Below are 12,884 nucleotides of genomic sequence, written 5' to 3'. Positions count from 1 at the left end.
CTCTTTCTTGGAATCTTGTCTTTAAAGTGCCATGTCATAAATAATATTTGCATGAATATCATGGGTTATTGCTTTTGTGTTGAAATGTCTCAGTCGAGGAGAGCTATAATCTACAGTAGCTTGGGTTTCCGATCTGCAGGCTCTCCCTTTGGAGTTTTGAGCTAAAATACAGATACACCAACTATGAGAAACAAATGAAAGCTGTCACAGTGTCAGCAGCAAAAACCGGGGGTCCGTCCCACACAAATTATGGACATCTGTATTCCTAATTGGCATTCTTTCGGGCCGTGCCAGCAGAATGGCAGTGCCAAGAGAGCCTGACAGCTTTAGAAAAGACCAGGTATCAGGTTTAGGTGATAGGAGATGCTGATGAGACGTAGAAGTTCCTTTGTCGGCCATATTCTCCATATGTTTGTTATAAGGCCCGTGACTTCTAGTTTCGGCTACCTCCAAAACGACACCCTTTATCAAGACTAAATTTGCTACTTTGAAAACACATAAGTTTATGAGCTCAGGAGAACAAGTGGTATTGATAGTTATATGATCAGAAGATCGTTGGCAAAGATGCATACAAATAGTTAACAAGGTAATGGTAAGAAATGTTGACCTTGATTTGTTTAGCTAAGATGTAAAGATTTTTGAAGGTCAAAGGTGTCCTTGTGTAGTGTTTTGGAGTCTAACTGTGTCTGACCCTCTAACATTAAGCTGCTGTGGCCTGCAGTTTTGAAGAGTGAAGCAAACCAGGGGAAAAGAGAGAAGGGGGGAGAACAGGAAATGGAGTGAGGTGTTTCAGGAAGTTGTCAGGGGTTGACTGATTGATTCCAGATGGAAAAGGTCAGCCTTCGTGACCCAGGAAATACTCACTAGGGGAAAGAAGTTGGCTTGTGGAAAGGGAAGGCCTGGGAGTGAGACGATGCTGGAATGCACATTCCACTTCCTTTAGTCCCCAAACATTCAGAAACTTTAACTTGTCTGAATAGAATAATATCAGTGTTGTCATCGTTCATCAGAAAACAGGGAAGGAAGTTAAATTCAAAGCTTTGAATGTACCAAATGTATCTTCACCTCCATAATGTAGTTCATTTACTTCCAGAAGGAGAGTGGATGTATGTAAAGGCCAATATTTGTGTGTGTGTGTGTGTGTGTGTGCACGCACGCGTGTACGTGCATGTATAAGAACAACCAGCAAACATGTCCGGTTTTGCATGGTGGAGCTAGAGGATTAAATTCTTTACATTTTGCCAATTCACTTTAATTGACAGACTCTTCTAGATAACCCACAGTCTAAGATATTTGGAATATTAAAAATGGGAACTTGCCTTGTATCTATATATATACGCACACACGCACATACATTTGGACATAATTTAAAATCTTGTAATAAATTTTGCAGACACTGAAATAATTCAGGTTAATTCCCTTGCTGTCATGAGAGGCCAGAGCTAGCCAGCAAGAGATTAAAATTTATTTCCATTGTTAATAGAAAATAATGAAGTGCATCTGAACCATCAGGGTATGTCATTCGGGAAATGTTCACTTTGGAACTGAATCTCACTCCACCCAAATGGACAATGATGAAATCAGCTGGCTCGAGAAAGCCTCATATTTTGTGGCAGGAATGCATGAGGAGCACTAAAGTACAGTATGACAAGAAGCTTGTGGAATGAATTAAAGTGGTCTCAGAGAGAATGCTCTCTATATCCACATAATCCTCAGACGGGCTGGAGTTCCCCTCACTGTGCCTAGCACAGCTCATTAGCAATTAAAGCCTGAAGCGCCCTCTTGTTTTAAGTTTTCCAGAGATGGCAGCTATGTCAATCCATTCACACACACAATTTATAAAAGTGGCCTGATTCCTCTTTTTTCTCCACCTTCTCCTATTATTTTCAGGGGGTAATCATATGCAGAGGTGAATGCTTTCAACCTTCATGCTCATCTTTTTTTTTTTTTTTTAAGCTTTTAGTTATTTATTTGACAGAGAGAGACACAGTGAGAGAGGGAACACAAGCAGGGGGAGCGGGAGAGGGAGAAGCAGGCTCCCCGCCGAGCAGGGAGCCCGACGCGGGGCTCGATCCCAGGACCCTGGGATCATGACCTGAGCCAAAGGCAGATGCTTAACGACTGAGTCACCCAGGTGCCCCTTTCATGCTCATCTTAACCCCACGCCAGGAGCCTTGGCTTCTCTCTTCCTTTGACTATGATGCCATCTTGTACTTGCCCTGATAGGGACTTGTGCCTCCATGCACTTGTGGAGAGCAATGGATGTCTACATCTTACGGTGGCCACCGTACAATAGGAGATTTCTTGAAGGATTTTCCCCAGACTCCTAACATGTTGACATGGGACAATTGAAAACAGATCCGGAGCTAGACAGGCTGCATCCCTGAAATAGGAGCTATTGACAATCATTTTCTGAACGATAACTGAGGTTCCTTTAAGTTCCTTTGATGTCACAGAGAGGTAGGGACCCTGTACCTGTAGTGTATTCACAAGTGAGGAACTGAAGTGTGGGAGAGACACATAGCTGACTAGGAACCCATTCTGTCATCTTTGAATCTCCAGAGCCTGATTTAATACCCAACATGTAACAGGAGCTCAGTGAATGTTTTTGGGATGAATGATTGAAACCCACTTATGTCCATGGAAAATTCCTGTCTGGTACTGTCATGCCCATGGGACCAGGTTAGGTGAAATATTTTGGGGACTCATGCTTTTAGGGGTTCTCCTGAACCCCTATTATACTAAAATATATATATTTAAAAAAAATTAAAAGCTACCATCTAAAACTACATTGAAGGTAAAAAAAAATTCAGAAGGGTTTCCTTGGGGTGGGGGTTAGGTAGGAGGGGAGGATTGACCGAGAAAGATACAAGGTAACTTTCTGGGGAGATGGAAATGTTCTATACCCCAATATGGTCTGTGTTACCTTGGATGTATCTGTCAAAACTGTGCAGCTAAGATTTGTGCATTTCAATGGATATAAACTTCACCTAAAAAAAAGGAAGGATTTATCATATTATCTTGTTCACTTTGTTTGCTTGAAATTATTCATAGTAGAAAATTTTAAGTGCCATCTAGTGAATCTTACTTCACATTAGAGATAAGGCAGGGCCAAGGTCCCCCGCCCCCTTCATTTAATAAGGAAGGAAGGGGTGGCAGAAAAAATATAAGTAGAATATCAGCAAATTTAATTTGGGAGTAGATAGGAAGAGTCATTTTTATTTTTATTTTTATTTTTTTTAAGATTTTATTTATTTATTTGAGAGAGAGAGAACACCTGAGAGGGGATAGGGTCAGAGGACGAAGCAGACTCCCTGCTGAGCAGGAAGCCCGATGCGGGACTTGATCCAGGGACTCCAGGATCATGACCTGAGCCGAAGGCAGTTGCTTAACCAACTGAGCCACCCAGGCGCCCCGGGAAGAGTCATTTTTAAATACAGCTCCTCATTACGTGCCTATCAATGCCTTTCCTCCAGAGGTCTGTATATATGCACGAATATGTATATAACAAGTTATTTTCTCAAAAGAAATTGCATACATAACTGACAAACAGACTCACGTCTAGGATGGCCCATCCTCTTGGGTCAAGTGGGTGGTGGGTGCACTCAAGTCCACCTACCTCTGCTATGCTTTCCCAACTGCTCTGGCCTTCACTGACCTCTGCCTCTTGGAACTACAGCACGCACATAGAACTCAACTTGATTTCGTTTTGTGTGCTCTTTCTTTTATGTGTCAGCCATGTTTCTCCAGCCCGAAAGAGAGCTCTTTGAGGGTAGGGGCCCAACTTTGTAACTTTTGGTAGCCAGCCCGTGTGTCTGCCTTTCTAGAGCCTCCCTTAGAGCTTACACTACGGGAGGGGCTCAGTGAGTAATGTCACCCATCCTAGTGACAGGCCAAAAAAGGCAGAGGTCAGGCAGTTAGGCTGGAACTCATCCCCCTGTCGCATGCGCCAGGGTCTCCACCTAGCGCTTTACACATAATACCTCATTTCATCCTTACTTTATTTATTGAGCCCTTGAGATAGGCATTGTTGTTTGTGTTTTACAGATGAGCAAAACGGAGATTAGAAAAAGTGAAGTAATTTGTCCCAGGTTACCAGGTTGCGGGACAGCAGGTGTGGTGGTCTTAGTTCTCTCTGACTCCCAATCCATGATCTTCCACTGTTCCACACCCATCTCTTCCCTTTCCTCTGCCAAGAGACTAAATGTCCTACATTTTCAACACTGAATTCCAGCAACTTCATCTCCCCGCCAGAAATTGGATCACCTCTGCCACGGCTCTCTAGCGGGTGGGGACACCCCACAAACAGCCCCTCAGGCAGCATCTCTGTGCCCAGCATTCCTTGAGCAGATGTTAGAAGTGTGAGAACCCATTCCTGAGCTGGGAGAGATGACTTCCCAGCTGGTGTTGAGGCCTTACCTTCCTGAGCGCACACAGTGGGTATGGCGTGAGCATAGCTCTGGGGTCAGCTGGGAATGACTGTCCAGGTCCTGTAGGAGAGAACAAGGTTTTTAGAACTGGCAGATGGCCAGTTTCCCCACTCCATCACTGGGGTGTGATTTGAACACAAATACATAACAACATGCAAGTGAAAGGTGGCCTCTTTTTCCAGGAAGCTCTGCCATAATCACAGGAGGATGACCTGCTGAGAGGCCGAGGGCATGGCCCTGGCCCAAGATTCTGTTCCGTCTCTCATTAGCCATAGGGATGTCTGGCAAAACAGTAGGCTGCGACTTTTCCTACTTTATGTACAACTAACTTCCCCCTTACCCCCCCCCCTTTTGCTTTAAATGTGCAGGTTGTGTTGTCAACAACGGTGAATGTGGATGGACACGTGCTGGCTGTTTCTGACAACATGTTTGTTCATAACAACTCTAAGCATGGCCGGAGAGCAAGAAGGCTGGACCCATCAGAAGGTAGGGTTGCCTGCCGTCTGGGCTGAGAACGACAGACAAATCAAGGTCCCCGCCATTGTCCTGGTTTGAATTTTAAATTTATGTCTGGGCAGGCGTGGAGAAAATACACAAGATCATGTGGGTTTTAAGTGAAGTTGTAAACACTGACTCCTGCCTGTTCTCTTGCAACCCCGCACGCCTCCCAGTCGGCACTCAGGCCCCCGTGCCCCACTGCCTCTGCCATCTAGTCTTGTGTTTTTCTTTTTGCTAGACGGGCATTTGAGGCAAACATAAGCCTATGACATCTTAGTTAAACAGGAACATTACAGTGCAGACATGTATGAATAAGTGTCAGATGTGCCCTTAAACAGATTGTGGGCAAAACAAAACAATGTGCAGAATGAAATTGACACTAATTGATTTTTGTTTGCTTGGACAAGAAGAAATCATGATCTGCTCTGGGTAGTTTTCCATGTGCATTAAAGTCGTCAGAAATACTGGTAACTGTTCAACTTCAAGTTGTCCAAAAAATTAAAGCATATCAAGGAAGATAACTGACAAATACCTGAGTAAATTCCATCTTTCACACTCCCCAACTCACTGGGATAGTAAGGCGCTTTGTACTATAAGGTGAATGGCTAACCTAAGCTACTATTTTAGTGTGATGTTTTGCTGTATAGTGCCCACCAGCCCCCGCCCCAGCTTGGCCCTTAAAATGTGTCTTGTATCCATTTAAATAGGAATTAATGAACTGAAAGAAAATGATTGAATCAGTAAAGAATTTGGAGTGGTGTTAATTCTCCCACAGTGGGCACTGAAAGGGGAGAAGAAAATCCCAGGGTTCAGAACTAGGAACCCATCCAGTTTCTTCTGACTGATTGGATGTGATTGACTGGCTGTTCAAAGGGGGCTCATGTTTTTGGAGTCCTGCCAAAGTTCTCCTCCACCTTTGACCCTGTCAACTTTGGAAATGGAGTGATGGATTGACTTTAGTTATGGCCTGAAAACCATATTGGGTTCCTGTTGGGATGTAAAGTCCAGAGGCCTTGGACATATGGAAGAAGGGGGGGCGGGAATCCGTCCTACAAAGTTAGGAAAGTGATTAGAAATTGTCTCCTGATAGAGCTGAAAAAAACCCCAACTATGATAGATTTTACTTTCTCCTTCTCTCTCTAGCACATTAGCAGGCCTTGTAAATCTTAACATCTTGGGGCAGAGGAGGTGGGGAGAGAAAAGGGATTTACACATTTCCAGTGTGATCAACTTATAAAAATATGGGGAAAAACAACAGGGTTTTAAAACCACCCTTTGCACAATTAGCTAAGTGTTCCATGTTTTCATACATAGTGGTCAACTCATTAGGCTTTAATGACCTGGTGAAAACCAGCAACCAATTAAGGAATGATGGCAAGTCAGCAAAGCTCAACTTGAACCTGGAATAACCAACAGCTTTTGAGAGCAGCCAATCCCCCAAACTCCAAATTTCAACCATCAAAGGACAGCCCTGACATTTTCTTTTCTATCATCTTAGCTACCCCCTGCATCAAAGCCATTAGCCCAAGTGAAGGCTGGACCACAGGAGGAGCCATGGTCATCATCATTGGAGACAACTTCTTTGATGGCCTCCAAGTGGTGTTTGGGACCATGCTTGTATGGAGTGAGGTAGGCAAAGGCAACTTGCTGCCCTGATTTTCTTTGGTGCAAAGATAGTTTTATTTGGGGAAATGTAATTCCTGAAGCATCAGCAGCATGGATGCACATTACTGATTACCTACTGTGAGCAAGGCACCAAGGATTAAAAGACATGTAAACCACAATTTATTGTAGGCATGGATCCCTTAAAAAGATAAATATTTATCGCAACATTGTTTATAATTGTGAAAAATTAGAAAGAGCCTAAATATTGAATAATAGGAGAATGGTTCAATTCCACTATTAAAAATTTTGTTTTGAAAAAGTTCTAATGACACAGGAGAAGGGATTGTATTTACACTATAATGTCAAGTGAAAAAAAAAATCAGGATAATGGTGTCTATGGATATAAAATCTAATAATATAACAGCCACCTGTAGAAAAGTTCTGGAAGCACACCAAAGATTAACAGTGGCCGTCTCTGGGTTACACAAGGCTAATATTTTTCCTCATATTTTTTTATAATTTCCTAATTTTCTAAAGTGGATACGTTCTACTTTCATAATGAGAAAAACAACAAGACATTACAAAAAGACAAGTAACGGTGCTAGGTTGGATGTGGAAATTGCCAAGTCACTACATGAGAGAATAGCAGTGTAGGAAGCAGGGAGGGAGTGAATACAGAGATGGACCCTGGAGGCAGGGAGAGTCTTGAGCTGGGCTGGTGGGAAGGTGAGGATCTAGACAGGTTAAGTTGTGAGGAAATTCCAGGGTGGGAGGGAGAAACATGTGAGATAGAGGGACAGGGTGTTTGGAGAGTTTGGGGCCCTGGGGGGTCATCGCAGGAGATGCTCCGGTCCTCCATAGCCTTGGTGATAACTTGTATAACAGGTATTTTATTTATCTGCCTGTTCATTCCTCAGCTAATAACTCCTCATGCCATCAGAGTGCAGACTCCTCCTCGGCACATCCCCGGAGTAGTGGAAGTGACATTATCTTATAAGTCCAAACAGTTCTGCAAGGGAGCTCCAGGGAGGTTCATTTACACAGGTGGGTAAGAAAATGATCCAAGGGAGATGGGCTCCTGGTTCACCTTTGTTCTAGCTCCCAGTGTCTCCACTTTATAATGATTTTACCTTTCCTAGGTCTTTTTACTAGTGTGGGAAGAATGGACTGGGTGATAGGCATTGGATGGGGAAGTGTGGACTCGATTTTAAATTTTATTTTATGCAAGCGATTTCTGAACAGTCTGGGAGATGATCACAGGAGCTCATTTCATGAGTGCCATCTTTGTAAATTTGACTCGGCTAGAACCATGCTAGAACAGACTTTTAACTAAGTAATCAGATAAAAAATTAGGCCAAGTGGTTGGCTATAGCTAAATTTTCTTGAAAAGGATTTGTAAAAATTGCCCAACGGTGCTGCAGAGTGATTCAAATTGTTTTAAAATTTTATGAAAGTAGGAATTATCTATGATTTCAATGTTTGTTGAAATTTTCTGAATATTTGTTTAAAAACATTTGTTTAAAATTGGTTGAATATCTACTTTTTCTAAGGTACAATGACATATGAGACATGGCCCCTATTTCGAAATGTAGAAATTTTTGGAGGGGGCAGTGGTGTATTGCACAGAACAGCTGGGGAATTAGGATATTCAAAATGTTTGGTGTTTCCAGTGAATGGAATATGAATTCCAGGAAGACACAGTTTAGTGTGGACTAGTGCAGAGGGAAGGGCTTTCAAGAAGAAGATTGAAATCAAAGACTATTTTTAAGGCTGGGGAGGATTTGAATAGGCAGGGAAAAAGGAAGAATGTCCCAACTATGGGAATTTCATGTGCTAGAGCCCAGTGGGTAAGGTGAGCAGGTGTCTGGAGGAGAGAGGGCTGGTTTACAGCTGTGGTAATGCACTTGGGTAAAACTTAGGCCAGAACTTAGCCCACATGAGCTAGGAATGAGAAGGAAGGAAAACATAAAACAGCTTAAAAGCCCTGTAGGGTACCTAGAATGATCAAATTCAGAGACAGAACATCAAATGGTGGTGCTCAGGTGTTGAGGGAGGGAGAATGGGAGTGATATTTAATGGGAACAGAGTTTCAGTTTTGTGAAATGAGAAGTTCTGGAGATCAGTTGCTACACTTAGAAATGGCTTCAGATGGTAAATTTTGTCATGCGTGTTTTACCACAATTTTAAAAAATGAAAAAAAACCCCACAAAGCCTTGTATGGGAATTTAGACTTGATTTGTAGGACGACATTCAGTGTTCCCATGGAAGTGAGAGTAACTCAAAGGGGTTCTCGTAAGAAACACAAATGCTGTTGATATAAAAGATTGAGTTAGTCAGGGGAACAACTGAAGGCAGGAGGATCAACTAGGACATTATACTTTGAAGGAGAAAATAAGGGCCCTAGAGAAAGAAATATATAAACTTAGAAAATATATCACACACATTATGAAATTCTAGTATTTTATAGTGTCTTCTCTCATTTGGATCCAGACTCCCCTTCTTGTTTATGTGTAAATATCTGGTTACATATCACTGAGGAGTAGATGGACAAGGGTAATTTTTAGGTATATTTATCTAAAATTTCACCTTTGAATGTTCTCTCTTGAGAGAGGTACATCTTGGTTGGGTTAGTGTATGTGTGTGTGTGTGTGTGTGTTTCTATGGAAGATGCTATTGCAGTCACAGTAAAATATTTACTACTCATTTAAATGAGTATTTATGACATGCCTAGTACCATGGGCTGGCACAACTCTAGGCTCTGGGATATAGAAATGGGCAAGTTAAAATCCCTCATCTTAATAAAACTTACTTTCTAGAGGGGAAGACAGACAACACAGAAAATAGATGATATAATTTCAACAGTAATAAGTAAGGGATAGAGAATGAGGCAGGGTTTTGGGTGGGGTGATCAGGGAGGGACTCCGTGAGGAAGGAACGTTGAGTGGAGACCCATATCACAGGTGTGGAAATCTGTTCCCCTGCTTCTGTATCTTTTTGACCTTCTCTCCTCTCCATTCACATTGTCTTCCTTCTGTGCCTGGAACTCTTCAGGGTTGTGTTTCTGTTTGGTTCACCAGTGTTCTCTAGAACAGTGTCTGGCTGTCTGTGAATTGGGGGTAAATGTCCCAGGCAGAGAACAGATTATAGACTGAGAGGTGGGAATAAGCCCAGCATCATCAGGGAAGAGCATGAATACCTCTGGCCAGAGTGGCACTGGTGTGGAGGAGAACGATGGAAGATGAGGTAGGAAAAGCAGGTAGGGTAAGAGGTTTGGATGGGAAGGCACTGAGGATGAGGATGTTGAACAAGGGAGCAGTCAGCATCCAGACAGGATTTAAAACCACAGGGCTGGATGAGATGGCCTCAGAAGAGAGTGCAGCTACAGGATGGAAGAAGTCTCAAGATGGTGTCTCAGGAGCACCAGCATGTAGGGCTCAGGGTGAAAGGAGGAGCCTATGAAGTGACTGAGAAGGAGTGTCTGGTGGGGTAGGAGGAAAGCAGCAGTGTGAGCTGTCCCCGAGGTTAGGCGAGGAATGGGTCTCACTTTGGGATGCTTTCCACATGTAGGGCTCTGGCATCTCTGTTTTCTCTACCCACTGTATATGGATGACCATCTGGCCTGTGAGGAGACAGATAGGAAAAATAGCAATCATGTTGCAACCAATCCTCAGCTCTCTTCTGAAGTAAGGAAAGATGTCGATACTCAGTGAGGCTGTGGACGTGTGGAGCCTGGTGTTGTGTGCATGTGCATGCACATGTGTGTATGCAGGTGAAAACTCTCTCTGAAGCAGAGGTCCTCACCCTTGGCTGCACTTTAAATCACCAACACCTGGGCCCCAGACAAAGTAGCTCTGAATCTCGGGGGGTAGGATCCAGGTATCAGTGTACTTGATATATTCATTGAACAAGCATCAGTTCTAAATTATGCTCAAGGCACAAAATCAGTAATTTCAGTATGCCTCTAGCAGCTTACAGTTCTAGAAGGGGAGATAGCCATCTGGAGATTATAATAATTGGGTTAAGTCCCATAGAGGTATACATGCAAGGGGCACTGAGCAAGGAGTGGCTGACTTTAGGGAATCTGTGAAGACTTTCCAGAGGAGGTGACAATAGAGTGACATTTCTAAAGCAAAGTGGGAATTTACCAGACAGAATAGAGGAGGCCATGAGCCACAGTTTGTGGAAACAAAGTGTCTGCTGAAAGGGGAGCCCAGATAACCATGAAAATAGTAGATATTATGCTACTTGTAAATTCAAAGAATTATGGAGATGGTGAGACATTGCAGATCACTGGTCAAACTCCCTCTTTTGCAGATGGGAGAACTAAGCCCCAGGCAGAAGCAACTTGTTCACAATTACCCATTGAATTCAAGGTGGAGTCAGAGCAAGGACTCAGGCCTTTGGCCATCCCGCCTAGTGTCTTTTATTTAACACTTATTGTCAGCAAATAGCTCTGTTTTCCTGATGTCCTGAAATTTTATTGACTTATTCACGAAGCAAATATTGATTGAGCACACTCACTATGCTCAACACTGTGCTGTGTGCTGGGAACACTGTGGATGAGTCAGACCAGCAGGATCCTTCCTTCATTATGGTATAGTGATGTGAAGAGGAACTACTTATGCTCTAGGTTTGAGCTTTTTGGATGTCTCTAGTTCTTAAATCTTGTGTAAGTGACTTAACTTTTGAGTCTCCCCATCTATAAAATGGGATACTTATCTCACAGAGCTGTTGTGAGACTAAATAATGCTGTGCATGCAAACAGTGGTGTTTGGCTCTCCAGGGAAAAGTGGTGGGGAGGGAGCGGTAGGGTTGGTAGTATTTGCTGATTTCCATGGTGCAAATACTCTGACTATGGCTGATTTTAAGCTACCAGTATGACATCAGCTGGCTCACAGATTTCTGAAGTTTTAACAACCTGCTGTCACGAACTGGTCTAGAGCACCCTTTCATGTAAGCACTTGGGATAGAAAGTGACTATATCTTACTATTCAAAAGCATTTATTATTAATAATATTCTTATGATTACTATCAGGGTTACTACCATGGAAACTTTTACTATCAGGGTTATTACCATGGAAACTTGAACAAGTAATTACAAATGTGATGAGTACTAAAAAGGAGTTGTATAGGATGCTGGGAATATACACTTGGGAAATCGAACCTTCTTAAACTAAGATAATGGGGAAGGCTAAGAACAGTCCAAACACAAGAGACGGAATGTGCAAAGGCCCTGGGGTAAGAAAGGACACGGGATATATATGATGGCTACTATGAACAGGGCAGAAAGAATGAGTTAAAGAATGGTTGGCCTCAAGCTGGAAGGGAGGGTTGGGGCATGCTTCTCTGGCTCTACCCCAAGAGCCATGGGGAGCTATTGGAGTATTTTAAAGCTGGGGAGTGCCATGATCAGATTTGCCTTTTAGAAGATCATTCTGGCTGAATTGTAGAGAACGGCTTGGAAGCAAGGGTGGATTCAAGGAGGTCAGTCGGAGGGCAGTGTGGTGGCCTCAGCCAGAAATGATGGCAGCCTGGACCAGAGCACCAGTAGTGGGGACAGGCAGAAGGGGATGGAATCTAGGAGGTCACATGGGCAGCCCTTGATGATTGATTGGATGGGGTGAAGGTTGGGGAAGGGAGGGGAGGAGATGCCTCTCAGGTTTCAGGTTTGAAAAATTGGGTGGGTATAGTGTAGAAAGTGATTTTTAAAAAGGTATAAATTGCTAAGGGAGTTCAGAGGAAGGACAAAATTCTTCCAGCTGGTGGAGCGGTGGGAAGATTTAATATTGTAAAGATGTCAATTAATGCATAAATTTAACACAATGCCAATCAAAGTACCAACAAAATGTTTGGGGAAACTTTACAAGAGTTCACCTGGAAAAATAAAGGTGCTAAAATAGGACCCCTCATTTTAAAAAATGAAAGGGCCATGCCCTACCAGACTTAAAACCTATTTTGAGTAATTAGAAGAATATGGGGCTTTGGAGGAACATATAGAAGTGTTATGCAACAGAAGAGAACATTTAAAAATAAACAGGTTTTTTACACATGAATAGTATAAATACCTAAACGTGTATAGGTGAGGAGCCATCTCAGTCAATGTGGAAAAGATGGAATGTTTAACAAATGGTATTAGACCAACTAGTTAAGTATCAAAAGAAAAAAGGTTAGATAGCTAATTTCATATTATAAACTAAAACATTTGAATTAAATATTTTTAATTAAAAATGAACACATTTCAAAATATTGTTACTATAATCTGGAGCCTTGCTAACCTTGACCCCAAGGAAACCATCAAGCATAAATCTATGATTACATAAAAAGAAAATTTTTGCATGTTGAGATGATGTC

At 42.6% G+C, this 12,884-nt stretch overlaps 1 protein-coding gene across 1 annotated transcript in view; it reads left to right on the top strand.

Moving 5' to 3' along the window:
• EBF2 (EBF transcription factor 2) overlaps positions 1–12,884 on the top strand; it is a 187,581-nt gene that overhangs the window by 142,601 nt on the left and 32,096 nt on the right. The window contains exons 8-10 of the mRNA XM_081810370.1: positions 4,799–4,916; positions 6,427–6,557; positions 7,451–7,577. Of these exons, the coding sequence (XP_081666496.1) occupies positions 4,799–4,916; positions 6,427–6,557; positions 7,451–7,577 (376 nt within the window). The remainder of the gene's footprint in view (positions 1–4,798; positions 4,917–6,426; positions 6,558–7,450; positions 7,578–12,884) is intronic.

This window comes from Leptonychotes weddellii, chromosome 2 (genome assembly GCF_054177405.1).
Source record: "Leptonychotes weddellii isolate Sample4059 chromosome 2, ASM5417740v2, whole genome shotgun sequence".
NCBI lineage: Eukaryota > Metazoa > Chordata > Mammalia > Carnivora > Phocidae > Leptonychotes > Leptonychotes weddellii.
Note: the sequence above shows the minus strand (reverse complement) of the source record. Positions and strands in the feature narration are given on the sequence as shown.